The sequence below is a fragment of the Aquila chrysaetos genome, chromosome Z (assembly GCF_900496995.4).
Source record: "Aquila chrysaetos chrysaetos chromosome Z, bAquChr1.4, whole genome shotgun sequence".
In the NCBI taxonomy this organism is placed as follows: domain Eukaryota; kingdom Metazoa; phylum Chordata; class Aves; order Accipitriformes; family Accipitridae; genus Aquila; species Aquila chrysaetos.
The window spans coordinates 88113871-88138006 of record NC_044030.1 but is presented as its reverse complement, the minus strand read 5'-3'; the positions used below and the strand labels follow the sequence as shown (position 1 = coordinate 88138006).

Sequence of the window (24136 nt, the reverse complement as noted above, 5' to 3'; positions counted from 1 at the left end):
GCTTTTTTCTTTTAATTTGGTGCATGTCCATGAAATCCAAGCAAGTGTATTTGAAGCATTCTTTACCCTCTGTTGTTCAGAGAGTTTGAACGCTTTGAGATCTGGGTTCAGTCCTACCTGATACCGGAGAGTTAACGGCATTCAGAGGCTGAGTGCTCCGCCTGTATTGAAAGGACAGATGACTGCCACTGGTTAGAAAGACACACTGAATCTAGCCTCAGTTCATTCAGCGCTAAGGGATTTTATCCTCTGTATTGCAGTCTAATGCAAGAGTGACTAACCTAAAAGAGTGACTAACCTAAAAGTAAGAGATGTGTTCAAAAGCTTGTGTTAAAGAGTATCAGACTTGCCTTGAGTATCAGACACTTGGGGTCAAATGTAAAGTCGTATGTCAACTTCTAAGTCTCTTAACAGCAAATCGAGTTGCTTGCTGGCTGCTTTGAGTATACAAAGTACCTCATTTTTCTGAGCTGAAGATGGCCTGTATCTGAAGTTCTTTCTTCAGATCCCCCAACTGCTGTCACCTGAGTGCTCTGCTCCTGTTTGTTGGAATACAACATGCCTACCCAAAACAAGTCAGTCTGTGTCTCCTTGGGGTTTTTGTTTTTGTTTTTTTTTACTGTTCTATCCAGTAAACTGTGTTTGTCTGTGGTAACCTCCCACAGGGGGAGTAAGAATTCCCTCATTGACCATCATTTTCCCTCAGTCAGGAGAAATTTCTCTTAACAGGTGGAGTAGAGGAATCTTTAATTGAATCTATTCAAGCTGAGAAAGCCCTAAAATATTTATTTCTCTTTCTGTGCAAGTGATCTAATGTTCCAACTTATATAAAAGGCAACATCCTCTTCTAGGGGGATGAAGTGGGGGGGGGGGGTCTTGGGCCTTTCAAAGAACATTTAGATAGTTCTGAATTATGTGGTTGGAGTTGTCTGCTGGGACTGTGTTTTGGGAACATACTCTCTAGAAAAGGCTGGGAGTTTGGATGCATGGCTGCCTATAGCATTTTTGTGCTGGCCTCCATGTGAGGCTTTTAGATTTTGCTCTTTGATGTGCCTGTTTTGAGACTCTGAATTCTATTCTGGGGTTGGAGATGCCTGTGTTCCTTTGGTATGGAGCACAGGCTTTTTTCATATTGCCCACTTCCATCAGATAAAACAGGAACTGAGCCTTTAATTTTTATTGCACTTAAGCTAGAGGGAAAGGATGTTGATTTAAAGCAAAGGAAGTGGCAACATGAGTACTTAATTAGCAGCTGTCCATATGTTTTCATTAAGCCTGTGATCCCTGTAATCAACAAAAAGTGGTAAGTGGTTTTGTAACTTCAATATAGGCAGTAGTTAAAGTCCCTGCCAGGAACAGGAATTATTCTGGAGGTACTGGTCCTTATTGACACCCAGGGTAGGTGCTTAAAACTTGATGCTTTAGGTATTCTGTAAGCAATTGGTTCCTTATCAGTCTGAGTGTTTATTCATTATTTGTATACACAGATTTGTGATAAATATCTAAACCCACAATGAAGTGAGGAATTTGCTAGCTATGTAGTGTCTTCCAAAGTTTTGTCACTAGTCTCTTTTGTGTTTCTCAGTGGTTTCCAGTGCCAGTAGGGCGGGTAACTTTTAAAGCACTTTTTGTTGTCTTTGATTTTGAATCTAACATTGGAAAGCCTTTTGCTGTTAGGTAGGTTCATGAGTCCTCTCTCAAGATCTGGAGGGCAAGATGTCTCTGGTTGTCAGCAATCCCTTCCCAAGACAGTTTTCAGCTTTCTTGCCTTCTCAGTCGATTCTGTGAAAGCATCTGTTTTAGGCAGAAGGTGGTGTTAGCAACATTTCTATAGGGATCAAAGTCTACAGCCAAGACTTATGCCCAAAGTTAGGGAAGCTTCTCTTTGGTAAAGACCAATAGCACAAAGTTTAACAGATACGCTTCCCATACACTTAGAGAAGACTGTGGGACCTAATACTGGAAAAATCAGTGCTGCATGTTGTATTTGCAGAGTGCGCAGTACAGACATACTGGTGCTCCCTGTTCTGGTTAGGAGAATTTTAAATAAAGATGAGCCAACCACTGCAAGTGGACTTGAGAGGGATTTGGCACTAAGTAGCGATGTTGTGGGTCAGCATTCTAACATTTAATTGAGTGGCTATCAAAGCACAGAGAAAATGCTAACAATCAAAAGTTATATATAGCTGATCTTAAACTTCTCTTGTAGCATGCTTTTCTGTGATGCCTATTGTGCTGTTACTGAACTCATGCATTTTAGGATTAGTGCATAAACAGTGCCAATATGTTACTTTAACCTGTTCGATGGTGTTTGCAAGCTGCTGAAAACTTCTTTGTGATCTGTATGTGGTTCATGCAGTATTTCTTGGCCCCTTTTGTGCTGCGTACTTGTGTAAGATACAGCTTGGCTGTGCAGCTCAAGCAGATTGAGAAGATGATCTTCCAGCTTCTGGTGTCCACGTTGCCAGATTCTGTTCTTAGCTTTGTGTTGTAAGCAGCGGATGCAAAGGTCAGCAAGACCAAAACTTTTATCTGGAGTTGTGATGCCCTCTTTCTCTAGCCACCGTCTATTTCTAGAGATGCCTGAATTGACCAAGTATCTTCTCCCTTCACTTAGGATTTTCTGTCTCCAGCTCTTCCACTGTGTTCTGAGCAGTGTGGGGCAAATCACTAATGTGAGTCAGGCTGTAGTTCAGGAACTAGGGACTGTTTTTTTCCAGGGGCTTGCTCTCAGAGCAGTATTTAACTCAGATAGTTTTCTAGAAATAACCCTTTATTTTAATTTCTTCCTCTAAAAGTTGGCCGCATAAAAGAGAGGGGCTCTTGTGGTCTTGTTCTGGGTCATAGGGTTGCCACTACTGCTCAGCAGTCAGTGTTCATCCAAAGACTGTTTTCCTTCTGAAAGAGATGCTAGATTAGGCCTGTTTGCATGACTTTTCAAATACCAGCAAAGTGAGCAAGGTCTTGGTTTTAGCAGAAGGCAGAAGGGTTGCAGGTTAGAACCATCCCTGCTTGTCCATATTGTCTCCAGGCTGGGAAAATGGGATAAAGGTACCATTGAGCAGAGTCAGACAGCATTTACCAGAGGATACAGTCACACGATACGGCAGTAGCATAGGTCGTGCCGCATTCTGCTGGAACTAGCATGCCCGCACAGCTACAGCTGGCCTGCAGTGGGCCCACAGCACTAGCTAGTTGTTAGCTCTTTTGAACAAATACAGCCTTCTCTAAAACGCAGAAGGATGGGAAGTAAGGGATGCTGTCAGCCACTCTACCCTTTGAATGCCTCAGAGAGGCAGCAAACTGACCCAAGGAAGTCTTCGGGCATAGCAAAGTCAGACTGGTTTTGCCATGCCCATTTTGAAGTAACTGCCTGAGGTAGAAGCAGTCATACCTTATGTATAAACTTAATGCTGGATTTTTAGTTTTTCAATTTTGCCAGATAACAAATTTTATTTAATTTTATGCATTCAACTTCAGACTAATGCGTGCTCAAGTTTAGCATTCTCTGCTTAAATTGGGATTAGCTATCTAACGTCTATGATCTCAATTCTTAGCCATTTGGGCAAGTACAATACAGTTTTGGTAATCAAGGCCAGAGTTGGTCAGATGTAAAAAGTTGATTCTTCCAACAAATTCTTGCAACTTATGCATAGTTCTGAAAGTGCACAGTGATTATAAAAAACAATTTTGATTTAAGAAAAAAGCTTACTAGGTATTTGTAGTATGTCAAAGTAGTTTTGTTGTGTTTTGGAATTTGTGTTTCTGAGTGATACTCTATTTCAAAAAGAAACTTAAAGTTTCCTGTTTAATCACTAATCATCCAGGATTACAGAACATCCTGCTTTTTTTTTTTTTTTTTTTAATAGTAACAGGTCTGCTTTAATTAGAAAGGCTCTAATACAGATTAAGGCATTAGGCAAACTGGAATCCTCCCATCTCTCAGTGAAATTATGAGAGTGCTGGGAGAACCATTTAGATAATCAAAATTACAGAATGTTTCATTAAGGCATGCGCAGTCAGTCATAGTAGGACAAATGCTTAAACCCCAAAATCGTGAACTTCTGAGACCTAGCAGATTATCTTCTTTCCCAAAATAGTCTATGATCTAGGTAGCAGATCCTGCAAATCTTCACCTGAATAGACCTGGTGAGGCTAATGATGTGAATAAAAGTTTGAAAGATGAGGGCCTACACAAGCAATCCACAAACAAGAGATATCAAGGCTGTATTATACCATACAGAATCAGTCAGATTCATTTCTCTTTGCTGACAGTTAAGATTAAAACCAGTAGGTATTCTGTGCAGCACTGGTCAAAGTGGTGATCTCGTTGGAGACAGCCTGGGGAAGAGTTGAAATAAACCCTAAGGAATGAAAAGTAGGAAGATGTGATTTGCTTTTTTTGTGATTACTTTCTTGAAAAAAAAAGTAATGATAGCAGTAATGCCCCATTCATCTGTGAGAAGACAAACCAACCATATGAAAAGTGGATGAAGAAAAATCATTCAATGTACTTTCTGTCCAATGTGATAAAATATTAATGGATAAAAAGGATTGGGTTTTTTGCTTAATGAAGAATTCCAATTTTCAAATCTCATTTAATCGTGTAAATCCAAAAAGCTTTTCTCCTCAGTAGCCCAGATTTTACAATTTTACTATGGCCATTTAGTCAACCGGGCTTTTAATTCAGATCTGTTGTGTTCCAGGGAATGTTTTCATTTCTGCGAAAGTGAGAGTTTCAAGACTGAAGAAATCAAAATGCTATTGCACACTATAATTGATTTTTGTGTGTGTGCATACAATTAGCTTAAGGTATTAATATAAAAAGTAGGTAGCTGCATCTAATGATTTTTTGGGAGTAATCTGAACCATCTGCCTCTAGATATTAAGGAGTTCACTCTTTAATCCAGATTATGGCTGACAAACTGGTTTTGGCATTCACGTTTCACTAGCATTGTGCCCTTGAAGAGCTGATGTGGCTGTAGAAACTCTCTTGCTTACAATTGTTGGTTTTGAAAACATTTTTGGTTTGGCTTTCTTGTGGTTGTTTGCTTATAGCTCCTTTTGTCTTGAGAAGATGGCCTTTCTAATGAAAAGTATGTTGAGCAACCAGGTAAAGAATTTGGGACTTGGAGGTGGAGGGGAAGAAAACAAAGAAGAAAGCACTCCTTCTGATCCAGCAGCAGCTGCAGGAATGACCAGAGAGGAGTATGAGGAATATCAAAAGCAAGTGGTTGAGGAGAAGTGAGTACCTGTTCCCTTATTATCAGTACGGGGCTGATGCTTGGTATCTTTGTGCAGCTAAAAATAACCCAAGAAAAAGCCAAGCATTCAGCTCTCTTCCTTTTTTTTTTTTTTTTTTTTTTTTAAAGCAGACGAATCTTTGCTAAAGAGACTTTCCAAAATAAAAGTTCACCAACTGGAAATGATAAAATATTACATTCTCCCTTTCCCTCTCTCATCCGGCAACTCTCTCCTAACACTTTCCTGCTATCTCCACACCATGATACGCTGGATTCATTCCTAGTTGATGTTACTTTAGCTATCAAATTTTTCCGTAGGTGCAAAGCTGTTTGTAGTGCAGGAGTTAATTCTAAAATGTGTATGATTTGTTCTCCTAGAACTCTATGTGGAGTACACTTTCAATACATAATCTTTTTTTTGTCCACATTTATTACGGCAGACATGAAAAAGTAATGAGTGCTATGTTCAATAGATGATATTTACCTAGAGGAAAGGTTTAAGATGGTTATTTTTGTAGTTGCATTTTCAGTTATTTCTTCTAAAATCCACTAAATAAAGCAGAACTTTTCAATTGATTAAATCTCATTTTTTTGTCTGTAATTAGAATCGTTACCACTTTCTGTGTTTAAATATCAAGACAGAAGTAAAATAAAGGACTTAACATGTAGGAGTTCAAATCATGCATAATTATAAATAAAACGATTGACTTTTAAATCTCAAATGCATCTGTTCCTCTAATGGTCAATTACATAATGGTTGTGTAAATCCTTCATGTAAGATGATTATAGGTGAAAGGTTAATGACTGATGGAATTTGAGGTATCCAGGTCTGTATTTAGCAGCAGCCATTTCTATCATAAAACCTCGAATAGGTATCACTTGGTTTGGAATAAAATACAGAATGTTTTGCTATGCATTTTGTCAAAGGATATTTAAAAGACAAATAACCACCTGCTGGCAGGAGGATGCTTTATTGAGACTGAGAAGCAAAATGGGATTCCTGGGATAGGGAAAATGCTTGGGAAAAGAATTATTTCTATAAAGTTTTCAAGTGTGGCATGTTTATGTTACATGCTGAACTGTATTGAGGAATCGGTGCAGGAGTACTTCTGAAAGTACAGTCTGGAACTATAATAGGAACATTTGAAGTACTTTCAAAGAGAAAAAATTAGCTTAGGACAGTGCACACTGGTGTGGTTATGTAAATGTGTGTCAGAAATCTTTGTCATGGGCAGAGCATCTGTTTCAGGGCTCTCTGGATTTTATCCAGTTTTCAGCTGTACAAGAGTGGAGATCAGAGAAGCTGAAGTGCCTTGCTGGAGTCATACTCCGGCAGAGTTTGGCCTTTGATGCATGACCATCCTGGCTTTGGGTTCTTCTCAGGTTTTGGGTTTGTTTGTGTTTTGTGTGTGATTAAACACACAAAAATGCACAGATTGCTCTTTCTCAGAAAAATGTGTAATACGCAGGAACAAACAGGTGGCTTGTGCTGGCAGTCTCCGGCATGGTCACGTAGAATTTGCTTCCAGCATCACAAGAGTTTAAGCAAGAGGGGACCACCAGTTTTTGCTGTACATCCCAGGCTCTTGACTGTCACACAACTATTCCTATACCTGTCTCCTGTTCCTACAGAGCTTCATGTTCCAGGGAATAATTAGATCCTCCAGAACAACAAGATGTAAGATTAGGCCAGACACTATGGCCTAGGCAATGGTGGGAGATTGGCTGAGTGAGTTTTGCCAGGTCTTCCCATGATGCCAGGACAAGTGAAAAGCTCAAATCTGACTGAGCAGAAAATCCCCTCCTGCCCTTCAGCTTCATAGGACACCTAAAGGGATGCGTAGTAATGCTGTGTGCGCTGCCCTGTGGGAACACATCCCAATACTGGCTATGGCTGCTAACAGCTCTTCTGGAGGAGTGGGCAACAGAAGAGGATGGTTGAGAGAGAGGGAAAATATGCCAGAAGGGCTCAGAAAATCTCTTTCCAATTTTCCCATCGATGACTGGCTTAAAGAAGTTTAAGATGGCTTCCGGTTAATATGAACTTTTTGGTTTTGTTCTTGGGTTTGGTTGGTTGGTTGGTTGGTTTTTAGAGAGAGAGAGAAGCCCAAAAACTCATTTGTGGAAGCAGAGGAAAAAAATATTTCATCTTGCAAGTAGCTTTTATGTGACAAAATACCTATACTGGAACAAAATCAGTTTTGCCATAGAACTTCCATGACAATGCTTCTGGGAAAAAAAATTAGAGTGGGGGGGGGGGGGGGGGGGGAAGGTGAATGCTATCAAATGTTACCAAAAATCTTTGAGGAGACACATTTTGCAAATAAATACATAAGTAATCTAACCAAAAGTCATGCTGAACAGTTCTTAAATCTAATGAAAGCATTTTGTAAAATCACAGATAAAAGAAGTACTTTTCCACACAGGGACGCTTTGGAATTCCTTGCCGTAGGATGTTCTGAAACAATAAATGGACGCAGAAAAGACCAGGAAAATTCATAGATGACAGAGGCCATCCAGGGCTATTAAAGACAACGATGTAGAGCCAACTTCCAGCTTCAGTACCCTACACCACTGATTTTTGGAAGCTGGGCAGTTTTGATACAGGATGATTATCCTCTTCTTAAATTCTTTCTTTAAGTATCCACTACTGTCTACTGTTGGAGATGGGACTCTAGGATAGGTAAACTTTTGGTCTGACCCAGAAAGACCATTCTGCCATTGTGTGTGTGTGTTGTTATACTATGAAAATGTCGTGTTTGTAGAACAGGAGCGTTGACAGGCAGCTGCATCTCTGTAAGTGCCGCAGTGGAATAAGCAAGGAATAAGCATAACTTTTCTGTTCCGCTTATTGTAATTGTTCATTGTTATAGTGAGCAGTAACAGCTAGTACAGGTACAAACTCCTGACAAGTAGTATTGGCTTACCCTTCATTCTTCACAGGACTCTAGGGAACTGTTCTGAGAACAAGCTTGGGGTACAGGAAGTCTGGACCCTTAGCGTCACTTTATTGATATCGCTCCTTTTGTGCCTTTGGACAAGTTAGATAACTTTGGGAATACCTCCTGCGTGTAGCTTTTTGCAGCCAAGTGACTGGTTCAGTGTAAAAGACTGTATTTTATTAGTATCTTGAAGAAACATTTTTTCTGATTTCCAGGATGGAAAGAGATGCAGCATTTGCACAGAAAAAAGCAGAGCGAGCCTGTCTGAGGGTTCATCTGAGAGAAAAGTACAGACTCCCTAAGGTAAGCCTGTCATTCATGATCTCATCTAGTTCAGTGGCCAATTTTAAAACAAACTGACTACCAATGCAGAGGTCTGAAAATGGCAAATTGCCTTCATTAGTGGGATCCCCACTGCAGCTCAGTACAGAAATGGAAGAGGCCAGAGCCATGGTTTTCCCTAGTGACTGCTTCTTTTAAACCCTTTTTTCTCTGCTCAGTAGATGAATCTAACGGAAAGATTCTTGTAATCCTTGTCTATACTGTCAGATCTGAAACAGGTGACTAGGCAAGTTGAGCATCTGGTCTGATTGTGTCTCACAGTTAGTATACGTTCTTAACTTAGCAACATGCAACAGTTTAAAAAAAAAAAAAAAGCTCTAAGCAAATAAGCAAAGTCCACGAAAACTCCTCTACAAGCTGTATGTTTGAGTTCTGCTAAAATTCTGAAGGCTCATTTTTAATATCTTCTTCCAAGAAGTCCAAGCAAACTGTCCACTCTTTTCTCTTTAGTGCTCCTGACACTGTCAAATATTCCCAGGAAAGCTAAGATACAGACAACAGAAGCTTCAAGCAACAGAGAAATCTGGATGTTTGTTAAAAGCAGGCAGCATCTGCAATAGCTTCTGGATCATGACAGAAAACAAAGTTTGCATTTAGGTTGATAGTATTTTCCTGATCTAAAAACACATGGATACAAACGAGGATAGCTCTCTACTGTATTTAGAGTGTTTTCCTGGTTTAGAGGGAAGACTTGCTCCTCTGTTGTTTTCTGATCGTCTTCCACATTTTCAGGGATTTAACTGCAGAAGTCTTGTTTATCAAAGGTTTATCAAGTACAGGCTTTAGCACTAAGCCTATACTAAACATCCACAGATCTTGCCTATTTAAAAAAAAAAAAAAGTTAAAAAAAATTTTGAAACTTGAATATTCTGGATATTATTTCCTGTCACAAGATGGTGATGCTTCTATAATGAAGAAAGGTGGTATCTCTTCCAGGAATGTGGGCTGGTGTTGAAGTGAACTAAGAAAGTGAGAGCCAGAAAAGGATTCTGCAAAAGAATCAGGGAAGATTAGCCCATAGCAGAAACATTAAGTGAATTCTTTGCATTCATTTTAACTGCAGGACTGCTACGAAGGTCCCTAGATAGGTTTCCCTATGACAGTCTCTTTTATGAATTTTCTCAGCTAAGTGTGTTAGTGTAAAGTACCCGCTGGCTCTGGTGTATTTACCAAGAATTCTGAAGGATTTCAAATTATGAATTGCCAAACTTACTGAGGCATGTAGTCTATCATTTAACCTCAGAAGATGGGAAATGTGAAGACATTTTCAAAAAAAGGCTCCAAGAGATATACAGGGAACAACAAATGGGTAACTGACTTCTGTAAGGGAAATGAAGGAAAACTGCCTAAGATAGCTAGCAGATATATGGGCAAAAATTATACAATGGGAAGAAGAGAAATAAGACTTTTTTGCCAGACAGCCCAGCCTTTCAAATCTATTAGCATACCCTGAAGGGATGACTAATTGTAAGGGTGTAAATGATAAGTTCTAGTTTAAAAAAAAAAAAAAAGTTGGACAAATTCTTTCCCCAAAGGCTCGTTAAAGAAAACAAACTGTGGTAGGGTGTGAAGGAAGGTCCATTAGGTATTGAATATTATTTTCCATTCATTTTGAAGAAGTGACTGAAGACTTGTTTGTGCAAATTAGTATCGGGGCCTTTACTACTATGCATTTAGGGGCTCCCTAAAATTTGAGATTCAGCTCTGGGCCACAGAATTGAAAGGCTTTGTGTCTGTCCATGACTTTCTGGCACTTGGTTGTGGTGGGTGGGTACATCCCACTTGTGCTTTTCAGTTTTGTCGAGAGTGGCTTGCACTGTTAGCTCCAGCACGAAGTAACTTGGGGTTCTGTGTGTGGAAAAGTTGTTATTGTGTTATTTTGTAAGCTTCTTCCACGGCAGGAGAGAGGTAATAAGGGACAGCGTAGTCTGTGTAGGGGTTTGGATCATGCATCTGCTCTGAACTACTACTACTGTGAAGATGTTAACATTTTTGAAGATTTTGTTTATATCTGACAAGGAAGCATTTGGTGGTTCTTAGCAGTTTGAGAGCTTGTTTATATTACTAGTACTCACCTGTCAGCTCTGAGTCATTACCGTTTGTTTTCTGATCAGTACTTTCCAGTGCTTTTCTGATTAATTAAAATGGAGGAAAGTAAAGAATCCATCTCGTCTAAATTTAGCTGCTAAAAAACTTAGTACTTAACCCAAGCAAGTCATTTAGGGACCCTGTCACCAATGGAAAGAGACCAGCACTTCTAGCCTCATCTACCCAAACTTCCCAGTAAGTGTTTAAGATGGAGTTGGGTCACCTTCCAGTGGCACTTGCCTCCCTCTCAGAGGGAGGCCAGGTTGCTACCTTAGACCCGACAGCTGAAGTCAAGTGAGACGTATTCCACCCCTAAGACCCTGGTTCTTCCCATGCTGTAGCTGGAATTAGCGGAACAACCCGATCTTTGATTCCGTGCTCACAAACTTGAGCTTGAATCTGAAATTAGTGTGGCCGTGGAGGGCCCTGGATTTCTGGATAGGGTCCCCAGTCGTTGCCAGCTGGATGCCCTCAACTGGAGAAATGTAGGAAAGATGTGCAGGAAGCTGCTGGTGAGGGACAAAGGAACAGGAGAGATCAGAGTGTGATCTCAGTCTTACTGACGGGAGAGTGAACAGACGGGGATTTTGGTGGCCTTGCAACTTTTGACCTGGTTCAGCAGCTGCTGTAGAGCCCTACACCAATGAAATGAATGTACCAGAAGGCACTAAAGTCTCCTGGAGATTAAGAAACTGCAGGTTGGAGGGTTGTCTTTGCTAGAATCAATGCTGTCTTGAGCAGAGTTATACATAGTTTCCAGAGATCGTGTAATATGGTTCAGACTCTTCTGAGAAAAGAGCAGCATCTTTGTTTCTTGGACTTACTGAATTATTCTACTATGTATGTGCATAACATTTATTGACTTCATGTTCTGATCTCATGTTTCTTTGGTTTAGCCTAATACGCTATGTTACTCTGCACCATCGGCACCATGACACAGGTTCTCCGGTCACTGTTGTTGACTTGGTAGATCTACTGGGAAAGGGGGATAGTTTTAAGAGCTGCTTCCTTCCACCCTGACACAGACAAGTAGACCATGTGTTCCCATAGCCCATGATACCAATGAGAGCCTTCCATCTGCTAAAGCCTGGGTTGTATCCATCCCTGAAATTGAGTCTGTATGTAGGCAGTGAAACAAAGCTTATTTCTGGAAAGTATTTGGAGTCTCAGGTTTGCATAGGCTTCTTATTCATAGATTGTTAAAAGGTCATGTGAGTTCTCCCAGGAATAACTAATCTTAGAACGCTGGTGGTTTATAAGCTATTAAACTGCTCTTAGCCTGGTCACTCCTTCATTGCTTATAAAAGATTTCTAAAGAGATTTATTTTTCCAGCTTCATTAATATGTCCTTCACATACAGTTATGTCAAATACAACTTCAGTGACTTGCTGAAAATTTATCATTTCAGCAAATGCCTCCTGAAAATAATGGCTGTTATCTGGAGTTCTCCGGTTGCTTTTCCCTTTGCAGACAGTGTTATAACCATCTGATCTGTGCTCTCTCTGTGATTTTCATTCTGTCTCCTGCAGTCAGCAGAGCTCGGGGCTTGCTGGTTCATTGGTCACATGAAGATATGGACTTCTTTGTGTTTTGGTGGCCTTTTTCGTATCACCCAGCTTCCAAATAGGATGAACTGAGATACGCTTAACTAAAGGCCTGGGTCCCTGCTCTGTGGCGCAGAACTGCAAAGGTATTCAGGTGCTGGACTCCAAGGGATTTCAAGGAAATTAAGAGCCTATATGCCCCTGTGAGTGTGAGCCCAGGTAGACAGAAGTCTGATTATTATATCAGTGCAATTAAAATATTCTAGTAGTATATGGCTCGCATTTCCCAGACCCTTCTATCCTGGGACGATGGCCCTAGTCAAGGTTGAGAACTATCCATGCCACTTTTTAGTCTATATTAATTAAGCAGCAGTAATGAAATTAACTATCAACAGGGAGTTCAACACATTCAAAATATGCTCAGCTAACAAATTAATAATGCCCCAGGGTACCTCATTCATAATTGCTTAGGGTTACCATCACAGAGATTACCTAACAGCAGGGAACCAAGAGTCAACCTGAGGCCTGCAGGCACCTACCTTGTTAGGACCCAACTCAAAGAAAAGTTGAGGGAAAAGTCTCCCAGGAGCTGTCAAGTCTTGTGATTTTAGCTTTGTAAAAGCACAAGCGTCGTGAAGGGATTGTCCAAGTCTGAAACACCTATCACATCTTCCAGCACCTACAAGAGGAATGTGTTATCCTGAACTGAGGAAGAAAAATGCAAGGTTGCACAGCTGCACAGATAGGCCCTGTCATCTGAAGGCTGCCGTTACCCTGATTCAGGCTGTGTCCTTCACTGGCCGTCAATTACCTGAAAACTTTCTGCAGTTTTTATCTGCTCAGCATTCACCTGAATACTGGTTCTAATTGGATTAAATAAGTTGTGCTATAAAAGCCATTCCATGGTGCAAAGTTACCAATGGGGTAGTTGAAGATGAGGAAAAGAGCTTTGCAAACATTTCTTTTTATTGTACTATTTTGCAAGGTTTAAAAGGAGCCACTTTCTCATGGATTTTTTGGGGAAGTTATTCATAATATTTTTAATGAAAAGTTTATAATAGGTCTGTTAAAAAAAAAAACACCATTTTGTAAAGGTGTTCTTTTCTGGAAACAAAAATTTCCAATGGTGACTGTAAAAAAAAAAAAAAAAACAAACAAAAAAACAAAACAAACAAAAAAACCCCACACCACAAAAACCCCACCAAACAAACAAATAACACCCCCCCCACTATTATTATAAAATAGTTGGAGATTTTTTTATATTGTCAAAATTTTGATGTGGTAAAATATCACAATGAAACAGGTTTTTGTCTGTAAAATTTCTATCAAACCTAACTAGCAATACTAGACCTCCTCACACAAATGATTTGTTCTTGCCTTTTTGAACTGAGTGAGAAGGATTCAACCTGGGCAAAGGTATTAAAGATACCAAAGATACTTTGCATCCTTTCTTATCCTTGATCTGGAAGGAATTTGAGAAAATGAGTGGAACTGTTGGTCAAGATTTCTTAGCGATTTGGTTTCTGTGACTTTGTGTTTGCTGTCCAAACTTACCTCATTAAATTCTGTCTGTGTTTTAGTGGAACTTAGGTCAATGGCATTCAGTTCAAAAGTATTTCCTTCACACTAAGATGATCTATCTTGTTTTCTTGTACCTAATTTGCATTTTAGATGAACCAAAATATATTATGCTGTTGAGGTGGCATTTTGAGACTGGGACCAAGAGCAGACCACTGCTCAAATTCATCAAGCCTTGGTCTGAAAACGAGATTTATCAGGTTTCCTGTCCTAGCTCTCTAGAGTCTCGCCCACAGATACCAAATTCAAGAGTCTGCCAATAAATGGGGCTTTCCCAGCAGACTATTTAAACATATTCCCACTATCTTCAAGGACTGATCTTCGACTTTATAGCCAGCTCTACACACGTCATCTCTGCTACCTTCTCCCACAGCGCTGAACCTTTTCAGATAGCTCCTCCAGTTATCACTTTTTCTTCTCCTCAAAGTAAGTAAATAAATTAATAGGGGGTTCATTCAATCGCTTTTTTCCACATCCAGATCTGTGCGGACACTTACGTTGTTTGGCTGTCTGTGAGCAGTGACCTTAATGGTTTCACTTGTTCCCTTTCCTGTCAGGGGCTTTCGGTGGTGCTTCTGGCCCTAGGTTAGCACAATCCCTCCAGCTTGACAGGAGGAACCAGACGTGAAGTGTTCCTTGTGGAGGCTGCATTTTAAGAAGGATTACCATTTGCCAGTGAAGGGGGTTTTGTATAGTTTCCTTGGTGCTCTGTGAATCTAGTGCTAAATCTAAACTCCTAAATGAGGCAGTGCTGGGACATACTCTCTAGTGCTGGAGTGCCTATCTAGTGCTATTGTTAAACTACCCGACAGCCCCCACACAGTTTTGGTCTGAGCCAGCTAGCCCCTTAGATTCCATTACCTGGCATGACTTGGGAGCAAGGCAAATATGACTGAGGAATTTAAAAACCTGTATTAGGACCTGCAAGCAATGGAATTGAATGTTTATGCATTTTCTGTGGCAAGCACAACTAAATACCAAAACATTTGCAACCATCTCTGCTGAACTGTTTAAAGAATTTCCCACTGAAACATCAGAAATGCCAGAAGGAGGACCAAGCAGTCAAGCAATTACAAATTAACAAAGTCATCTAGGCTCAGAAAGTGATTATATAATGTAAACACATATTGTAAATCCTGTATTTTTTTTTCTACAGTGTTAGTTTGATGCCGTTTCTAACACTGAGCCGTCAAAGGCCCTCTAGTGCCATATTCATGAAATTGCACCACTCTTAATCGTTTGCTTGAACGCTAAAGGCAAATTACAGTTTGGAAGAAAAGTGAATCAGCCTTATGACTTCTTAGATAAAATTATACCATCTGTATTTAACCAGTTGGGCAGGCCTTATTCATAATCAGGGATAAAAAATGTATTTTTCTCTAATTTTGAAAACATGTTTTTGCAACCAAAACCTAGCTAACTGACTTTCCAAGAAAGAGAAGTGCTGTCTTAAAAAAGTATGGCAGAATGTTTCGAGACAGGTACGGGGGGGGGGGGGGGGGGGGGCAAGGGAAAAAATGCTGTGGAGAAACCTCAATTAAGCTACCTCTACTTGCCCTCCCAATGTGTGTTGAACAAAGCTTTCGTAAGCAAATTTGAAGTGAATACAGTTCTATATAACACCTCATTTCAGATCAACAAACTCTCTGTAAGAACGTTTGACTTTTAAAATTATCTGAAGGCACAATTTGTCATCTTCAGAAGTGAAGGCATGTTGCTATACCTATAGCTTCTCATTCAAATGGCCCCTTTGAATGGAAGTATCATTAGCTCCTGAGTCTTTTGCAGATGGTTATCAAGGTCACACACTCACTTGAACTTTGATCTCTTTTTCACTCCCTAGAGGTGTTGCTATTACGGCTGCAGGTCCCTCTATAGAAATGTGTGTGTCTGCACTGTGTAGTCTAACGTTGCCAGGCATTATCAGACCTGCAAACTGCACAGATTATCTGCAATGCATCCTGCTCGTCTGGGATGAATCGAAGGTGCTGAGCCCTTTCAGTCCAACAGTGCAGTCCCCGGTGAACCAGACAGACTGTGCGTTGCCTGCGCGCAGCACGAGGCCCGTGCCATCACAGAGCCTGGTGTAAGCGCATGATCTGCTCCATGTGCGTAAGGCTGACATTTGTTCCTGCAGCAGATGTGTTAGGAAATTGTTGGCACTCACAGCTATAGCCTGGCATCAAAAAGACTAGAGAAATGCACCACGTCTTCAGATTCACTCCAGACAGAACATCCATCTGGAAGAGAAAGGGTTATGCCTGGAGAAGCACAGATACACGTTAGTGCATGACCAGTGTCATATATAAGAAGAAGCAAGGGCAGATTATCCACTATGCTCTTCTATATTCATCAGTTGCAATATACAATTTGTTCTGGGCCGTGGGTGCTCAGCACAGTGACAAGAAAGAGGAAAACATATCCTGCGGGTGAGTTTAATTACAGAAAGATTAATTATGCAAAAAAATGAAGTACAAGATTTTAAGTGGTTGATTGGATTGTAGACCTAAATCTCTAAACACCAGCATTTTAATTAGCAGCTGAGTAGTAAAATATCATTAGGCTTTGTTTTCCTTTTGGAGGCATATGCTGAGCCAGCTACTGAACAGCATTTGCCCACAGCCTCACCACACTCCGTGAGGCCCCAGCTTTAAATCCCAAGATGGGCTAGTTTCAAAGGCTTCAGGACACTTATGTGCCCAGCTGTCAACTAAAAGTCAGTGGAGCTGGGTGCCCCTCTGTGATTTTGAGTCTCCCATCCGTGGTGCTTTTTTCAGTTCTGAGATGGTGTTCAGGTCTCCACAGTCACCCTTGGCTGACCTCCAATGAGCGCACTGCCGCCGCATAGCACCCAAGAGCATGCAATGGTGATCTGCCCCATCTTCAGCAGGGTCTTGACTTTGGTATACACTGAGTGCTCTTTGGGGCCACATTTCAGTAATAACAGTAGAAGGCTTGCCTCCAAGGTAGGACAGGAGCTCTAAGCCAGCAAAGAACATATTAAGGATGTACTTAGCTTTGCTGATTTGTGGCAGTTGCAAGTAAATGTTGCAGGATATGCTTTTCTGCGTTTGTGTCTACCTATATAGCATTTCTTGGTTGAAGGTCTGCTTTCTTTTCATCAGCCCTTATGAAAACACATATTGTATCAGGAAGAAAATGAAATTATTACGTGCACGCTATATGTCCCTGAAAAAAAAATTCAACTCTATGATACAACATTACGGCAGCAAAATGCTCTCAGACCTGTGATAATGCATTAATTATTTTGAAAAATGAAAGTAATTTCAGGTAGCCTAGTATGGGATAGAACCCCTGAATATTACCAGTATCAATCACTAGCACACATTGTAAATGAAAGCATGAAATTCAGGACTAAGCAGGGCCCCCTTTTCAGTGCAAAATCTAAAGCTCCATGCTATCTGGGCTAGATTTATAAGAGAAAGCAGTCCCTTAATGAACCTAATCCTATTAACAGAATTGTCAACTTAGGTTTGTCATCAGAAGGATGTTTTTAGCCATGAGACATTTGATCTATGGGCAACTTTTTAATTTTCAGAGTATTCAATGCATCACCTGCATACAAAACATTTTTTTTAAATTATATAAATACATAAATAAATATTTTAATTAAAAAAACCCTCACCAAACTCTTTTATTCACTTACTGCCTTTTTCCTGAGCTGGGATCCAGTAATCAATTAATTTCTGCAAGGTCTAAACCCAGGAGCTTGATGTTATGGTGCCTGTGATGCAGGAGAGGAACATCCAACCACAGGCTCGTCCAACCTGTCCAAAGACCTCATCTGCAGCATGGCAACCTCTCCCCATGGGCCCCACCACCCCTCTCACATCACTGATCTGCACATATATCCACCATGTCACCTCAAATAACACTACTCTCTGTCAAGAGTCTTGTCATCGGTGAACGGCATCAGTGCCGTTCTTCTGTCCGAGTGTTGGGGGTTATGTGTTGTGATACATGAATTTCTAGCACCTCAGGAAGGGACTATGTCATCTGCTCCAAGCAGGTGGATCTCTTTCCCTAGTCAAAGCACTTCTGTGGGCACTGCTCTACAAGATTCTCAGTCACTGAACAGCAGCATGTTTTTTCTTCACTGATATTTAGAGGGAAAGAGTATTCAGATGCAATCAGGTGTCTTTTCAGTAACAAGTGCTGCTAAAGACATTAAAAAGGAAAGCTTCTGGCCATGAAAGGGACATGTAGTCATGTAACCTCAAACAGCTCTTGCTCTATTGTGCTGTGATGGGAATATTGTTAAGACTTGATTTAATGAATAGTGCCATTCCAGAATTAAAGGATTTTTTACTTGTGTGCAGCCATTACATAACCTCTAGCTGTGCCGGGGGGGGGGTGAGATGCATATTGACCAGGCAGAAAAAGAAACTTGTCTCAGCAGCAGCTCGTCAGTGCATACAGGCTTTAGATAAGTATCTGAAAACGAGTATTTGCTAAGCTTGAAGAATTCTTTTGCTGATCTAAATGTTTTAACAGGCCAGAGTGAAACAGCTGTGGATCCACTGTGTTAAAATGGAGTCACCATGTGGATGTCGGGAGGCAGCGGGACCAGGATTGCTCCCCGAGAAGGTCCAGGCTGGGGCGATGGGGGACCCCAGCACAAGCCGTGCTCTCACCCACAGGCACAGTCCTGCAAGCTCTGAACACAGCGGGAAGAGCCGGGGCTAGCAGCGGGGTCCAGCGACAGCCCAGGCATTGTCAAGCAGGGCAAAGCATGGTCCATCATGGAAAACCAATCAATAAGCCAGGCTCAGCAGGGGACCACCTTGGCACGGGCACAGCTGTGATGTAGCTGAGGGCAGGACTGGGGGCCTGGCATGAGCTGAAATGGGGCTGCTGGGCCCCGGGGGCAAGGGGGTTCTCACTGGAGCCAGTTTGGGCAATCATGTGACGGTGCCTACGAGGCCCTGACAGCTGAGGTCAAGCAGCCTCCGCACACCTTCCCTGTGCTCCAAAGTGTAACCCCTGTGTAGGGATGACACAAGAGGGTGTTTGTAAGGGAGAAGGCTGGTGGTTCCAACCTGTGGCTCCACGTACCCACTTGTAAGGTACCTGCAGCCCTTGGAGGGCATGGGTCAATATGGGGCTGCTGTATCGCGTACCAAAAATCCCACTTGCAGGTCAAGACAAGATGAACTCTGATTTTGTATGTAACTGGTGCATTATAGGTGGTGAATCACAGGATCAGGTCTGGATTCACCTACCTAAGGATCTCTGCACATAGGCATGGGTGAATTTTATGACAGGATAAGTTAGACGTAAGAAAAGCAGTACATCACACAGTGATGCTGGAAAACAGTTTGGCCCCCCTGTGGATTAGTCTGTGAGCTTTGATCTCTTTCATTTACAATCAGACTTCATATAAACAGGTGTTTAGAGTGTTTTCTGCTTACACCTGTGTATCATGTACGTATAAAGAACTCTGTATTATATTGCACCTGTAACAAAATGGATCTGAGTCTGACTATATCAGGTGCATAATCAGGCTCAAAGAATATTACCAGGCACTAGGACTCTATCGCCTATGCTGTTGAATTGTCAGAATAGTGTCTGACCCAGTTTTGGCCTTGGCACTCTCCCAGGCAGCTCCCAGGGCCAGTTTGGGAGTTAGGACAGGCATTCCCAATAGGCAGTTAGATAGGACCACCCTGTTTGGTAAGGCAAGAGAGTTCAATAGCATCGTAGTGGGTTGTTCCAGGCCAGCTGGCCTTGGGGCAAGAGACCAGTGCCAGGCATATTTAATTTACTAGAATAGATGTTGCTTCTGTGTTCTCAGAGATCTGAAAGGGTGGCTGAACACTTGCAGAGACCTGGAGACTATGGAGATTAAAGTCATCAGGAGAGAGGCCATCCAGTCCAGTGCAAGCTTGCCAGGGTCCAGAGGGGCTTTCTGTATGAATTTGTTAGAGCCCACAGCCTCAGCTGTCCTGTCCATGAGGTCTGCCTCTTTTGGGTGCTCTCTGTAGTCCAAGTGAATGTATTCTGATGCAGGGTACTGTCTCTGTCACTGTCAGAGCCATGTCTGGCCTTGGGCAAGTAACAGTCCCCATGTGCATGCATGCTGGGACAGTAGGGATCTGCACACCCTGCTCACACTCTGTAAGCTGCTGTCTGAAACTAACAGACACAATGCATTTCCAGCAGCACATTTCTGATCCTGACTTTCACAAATGAGTACTTGGAGCTGCAGGCTCACTATGTATTTGGACACTTGCAGCATTAGCCTGACTTTAAGAACATACTGTGGGAAAATCTTCTGGTCTGTCCTTGTGAGAAAACAAGCTTTAACTTATTTCCACCAGACTTAAAATAACCCAACAGGTAAAATCAGAAACTTAATCCTACATTTCCATTTAAAATCAAAGTAACAGAACTAGATCTGTCAAATTTTAGAAGAAAGCAAAGAGGCCATACCCATCTTGTTCTTCTTGGCTTGTTGTTGAGCAACCCTACCCTGTTGAAGCTCATACTAGGTCTATTCAAGGACAGGCTAAATGCCAAGTGAGTAGAGGCAGGTGACTTGTGCAGAATTGTACTGCTTTAGACTACATCTGAATATGTTCTTCTTTGGTCAGAGAACACTCTGAACCCCCGAACTGTGTTATGCATCACATCTCAGACTTCAGTAGGACAGAGGCTTTGGTGCAAGAACGTGCCAAACAATCACTCACATTGCCAAAGAGGCCTTTGTGTGCTCTGTATGGGCATCTCTCCACATAACATACAGTAGTGTGCAGTGATGATGTCTTAAATTATAAATAGTCCTAAAGAAAAGAACACGTGTGATTGTCTGCTTAGGGGAACTTTTTCAGTAATTAACCCAGTATCCTTTTTTATCATCGTCTAGTGCTACTTGGGAGAATTTCAAAAGGGCTAACTCCTCTGATAGCCAGCACCTGCTGATTAAAAGCTTAATATATTTTTTCCTGCTACACAATCAATAAAGAATACTCCTGCCAATTGCAATATTGTTTCTAGCTCACACAGATCTGATAGCAGCAACCTTGCCCAAAGGGGTCAAGAGATGTCCTCACCCATTTTAGCCACATAGGAGTAACAATCATGATACACCTCTCCATATTTTCATAAGAGATATGGGGAGAAATCAGGTTAAAGGGAAGTACAGTTATTGCAAATACAAAGCTCTGCAAATACATGTAACAGTAAATAGTGGCTATACAGTCAAGCACCCTGCCTGTCCTTGCTAGGGCCTGAAACTACACAGACATTGCTCATATATGTCCTTCCATTCATTCTTGCATTCATTCATTCATGCAAACCCAAGACCCCTCTCACTCTCAAAAACACCTCCTGCTGACAGCATTGCTGCTTATTCATATCAGGCCTTTGCTGCTGTCATGCTTCATTTTGGAGATGTAATGAGGCATTAATGCTTATCTTTGATGTGTGAACTGTGTCAAAATACCCTGTTCTTCTGAGCTCTGGATCCATCAGAATCCACCATAAAATGTGAACAAAATCACCATTGTTTGAAAAATTGACATAGCCCCACTGATAGAATGTTTCAGCGGGCAGGCAGGAAGCAAGTATGTGTAGTGCTCACTGCATCTCAGCCCTTTTAATTGCTTAACCAGTTCCTTCTCCTGTCTCCTTTTGCTTTCTCAGACTTACACCCAACCTCCATCCTTTCTTTTGTTGTCTAAGTCCTCCTATTACCCCACTTACCAACAGTGCAACACTGCTCTGGTTACGTGCCAGGCAGCCCCTGCTCCTCACCATAACTCAGAGATGCCAACCAAAGACCTAGATACAATTTAGACATGGTTTGGAGAAGATGGGGACCTTTTTTGCAGTAATTCTTTCCTGAGTTTAATGCATCTTTCTTCAGGAAGGCTTCAGTTTAGTGCCGATACCTAAAAATACCCACCAACAAATGAATAGGGGAATGGTAGCCACTACCAAAAATGGTTGTTTATCTAAAGCTATTGCTTCATCGACCAAATCGCACAACAGATGACAGCCTGGGCAGTATATTGCAGCATGTCTTTGGTGGATACAAATATCTTGTAGTGGATTTCCTGCAGTATCAGCATGTTACCACAGTTAATGCATATGGCAAAGATTTCTAAAATGGCAAGTGACACTGAAGGCTTCAGTTCTGACACTGCTGAAACCCTTCAAAGAAGTATAACTGACGTTGTCTGAAAAATCTTAGCACTTACATGGGGGCTGAATGAGCCCCTGAATTCACAAGTTACATCTAAAGAATTTGACTGGAAAACCTGTGCGTATGTTTCAGTTCTCCCTAGAACAAACTAACTAACAAACAAGCAAGAGACTCATCAGTAGATCAGACAGCAGAAATACTCTCATGCACTGTTTTTAATTTTCTGCTTTTTGTATCAGAGCGAATTGGATGAGAATCAAATACAGATGGCTGGAGATGATGTGGGTTTGCCAGAAGACCTTCAGAAGATGGTGGCAGAAGATCAGGTGGAGGAAGAAGACAAGGACTCTATCCTGGGACAGCTGCAGAACATCCAGAATATGGACATGGATGCGATCAAAGAAAAGGCACAAGCCACCTTCACCGAAATGAAACAGGCAGCTGAGCAGAAATGTTCTGTGATGTAGAACAGACACCACTATCCAAGGGTTGTGAATTCAGCCTTGTCTCACAGGGGCTGTAGAGTGAGGGCAGGCAGAGGAATGCACTTAGCTCTATAGCATTAAAAGTAAATATAGAAAAGAGAGAGAGAGAGAGACTTTAAAACCCCGAGGGGGGGTGGTCTCAAAATTTATGTGCTGTGACTGTTTAGTGCAAAGTTAGAACTGATCCTCATTTTTTAACATAACATTTTTCCCCATGGAAAAAAAAAATGGCTGTAAACAAAATAATATTGGGGAAAAAATGTGCCTTTTTCCATTTTCTCAAAGTGATTAAAATGCTATTAAATGTGTATTTTTTAGCAAAATTGTGCTTCTGATGCATTACATATAGGTAACCACTCATTTAATACTGCTTTCAGAAATAAATACATATATTTCTAATAAAAAAATGTCTGTTTCAAACATTTTGAAACAAAACCAGTATTCAAATGTTGACATTTTCTGCAAAAACTTTAAAAAAAAAAAAGGTTTTGACCATCTCTGTATTAAATATAGCAAAAAGCAAAAAGTGAAGCATATAACTCTACAGCTTGGGACAAAAATGTCATCATATATAGAACTGAGTGGAGACTTGTAGGAAACCAAGGCTTGGTAGCTATCAACAAACCATGGTCAGTCAGCAATGCAGACTTCCCCAGGCTACTTTAATTTCACAGCCTCTCCATCTTCAAATGCAGTTCAAACGTCAAGTGAGAGCAGTGGCCCTCTGCTTGGCTGCTACGTGTGCCAAATTCTGGGGCTTGGGGTACCAGCAACTAACTTGTATAGGCTAAAAGGCACTCACCACATTTATTCTAGGAGTTACCTCCATACAAGACTAAACATAAATCTTGCCCACCTGGAAGATTACGCCAGGGCAGGGCACCTAAACCCTGAGAAAAACCATGGGTTTCACTAGTGCTAAATCTGAGTCTGTGGGACAGGCAGGGTCTGGTTCAATGGTTTTAGTTTCAGGACCAAGCAAGATTTTCTTTGCTGTTATTCAGAGTTTTTTTCTGAGGAAAACCTAAGTGGGTGCTGGCCTGATTGCCTCCCACTCCACAACAAGCGGAGCTGATGGTGGCTAACAGCTGGAGGAGCGCGGCCCCATGCAGAGCAGCTGGCTGGTTGAGGGATGGCTACCCGCAGCAGCCTGCAGTGCTGCCAGGACCGCCAGCCCAGGAGGCCCAAGCAGCCTGGGCAGGCAATGATGGGGCCAGCAGAGGTCATCTCCACCAGCCCTGTGGAGCAGGGTCCTGTGGTTGAGGCAGATGGGAGCATCAGTCTGTCTCTGCACTTGCATAGCCACAGCAGTTATCATGCATGATAACCCACACAAGAGCTGTACAGCCCTTGCACAAGGATGATGTACACAATGCTACTCCTGAGGGGCTCAGACATTCTATAAAATGACGGACTTTGTACATTCTCCAAGAGCTAGCCTGTGAATGAAATTTCCAAATGAATAGATGTAGCACCTTCCTACAGGTTTATAAGTCTCTCTTTCTCTGTCTCTCTGTCTCCAGCCAATCAAGTAAAAACATTCATTTTAAATGAATAAATGCACTAAGTATGGTTTGTCTCTTTTCTTTCTCTCTTTTCCCTCCTTCCTTCCTTCTTGCCTTCTTGCCTTCCTTCCCACCTCCCTCCTGCCTTCCTTTTCTCTTTCTGTCTTTTCACTCTTTTGTCTTTTTCTCTCTCCTCCCCTCTCCTGTCTTCTCTTTTCTCTCACTCTTTCTTCCTTCATCCT

The 24136-nt window shown here is 41.6% G+C and overlaps 1 protein-coding gene across 1 annotated transcript; it reads left to right on the top strand.

The window, feature by feature from the left end:
• The first annotated feature begins 4925 nt into the window (after positions 1–4925).
• On the top strand, positions 4926–23961 carry CPLX4 (complexin 4). The gene is made up of 3 exons (XM_030005406.2): positions 4926–5244; positions 8401–8488; positions 22144–23961. The coding sequence occupies exons 1-3, from the start codon at positions 5078–5080 to the stop codon at positions 22369–22371; spliced, it is 483 nt and encodes a 160-aa protein (XP_029861266.1). The 5' UTR covers positions 4926–5077; the 3' UTR covers positions 22372–23961.
• The last annotated feature ends 175 nt before the right edge of the window (positions 23962–24136 follow it).

Excerpts from the sequence above, each read along its gene's own strand:
- CPLX4 (XM_030005406.2), top strand. The coding sequence starts at position 5,078 with ATGGCCTTTCTAATGAAAAGTATGTTGAGCAACCAGGTAAAGAATTTG. Across the intron at positions 5,245-8,400 it reads AAGCAAGTGGTTGAGGAGAA|GATGGAAAGAGATGCAGCAT; the intron begins GTGAGTACCTGT and ends TCTGATTTCCAG. Across the intron at positions 8,489-22,143 it reads AAAAGTACAGACTCCCTAAG|AGCGAATTGGATGAGAATCA; the intron begins GTAAGCCTGTCA and ends TTTTTGTATCAG.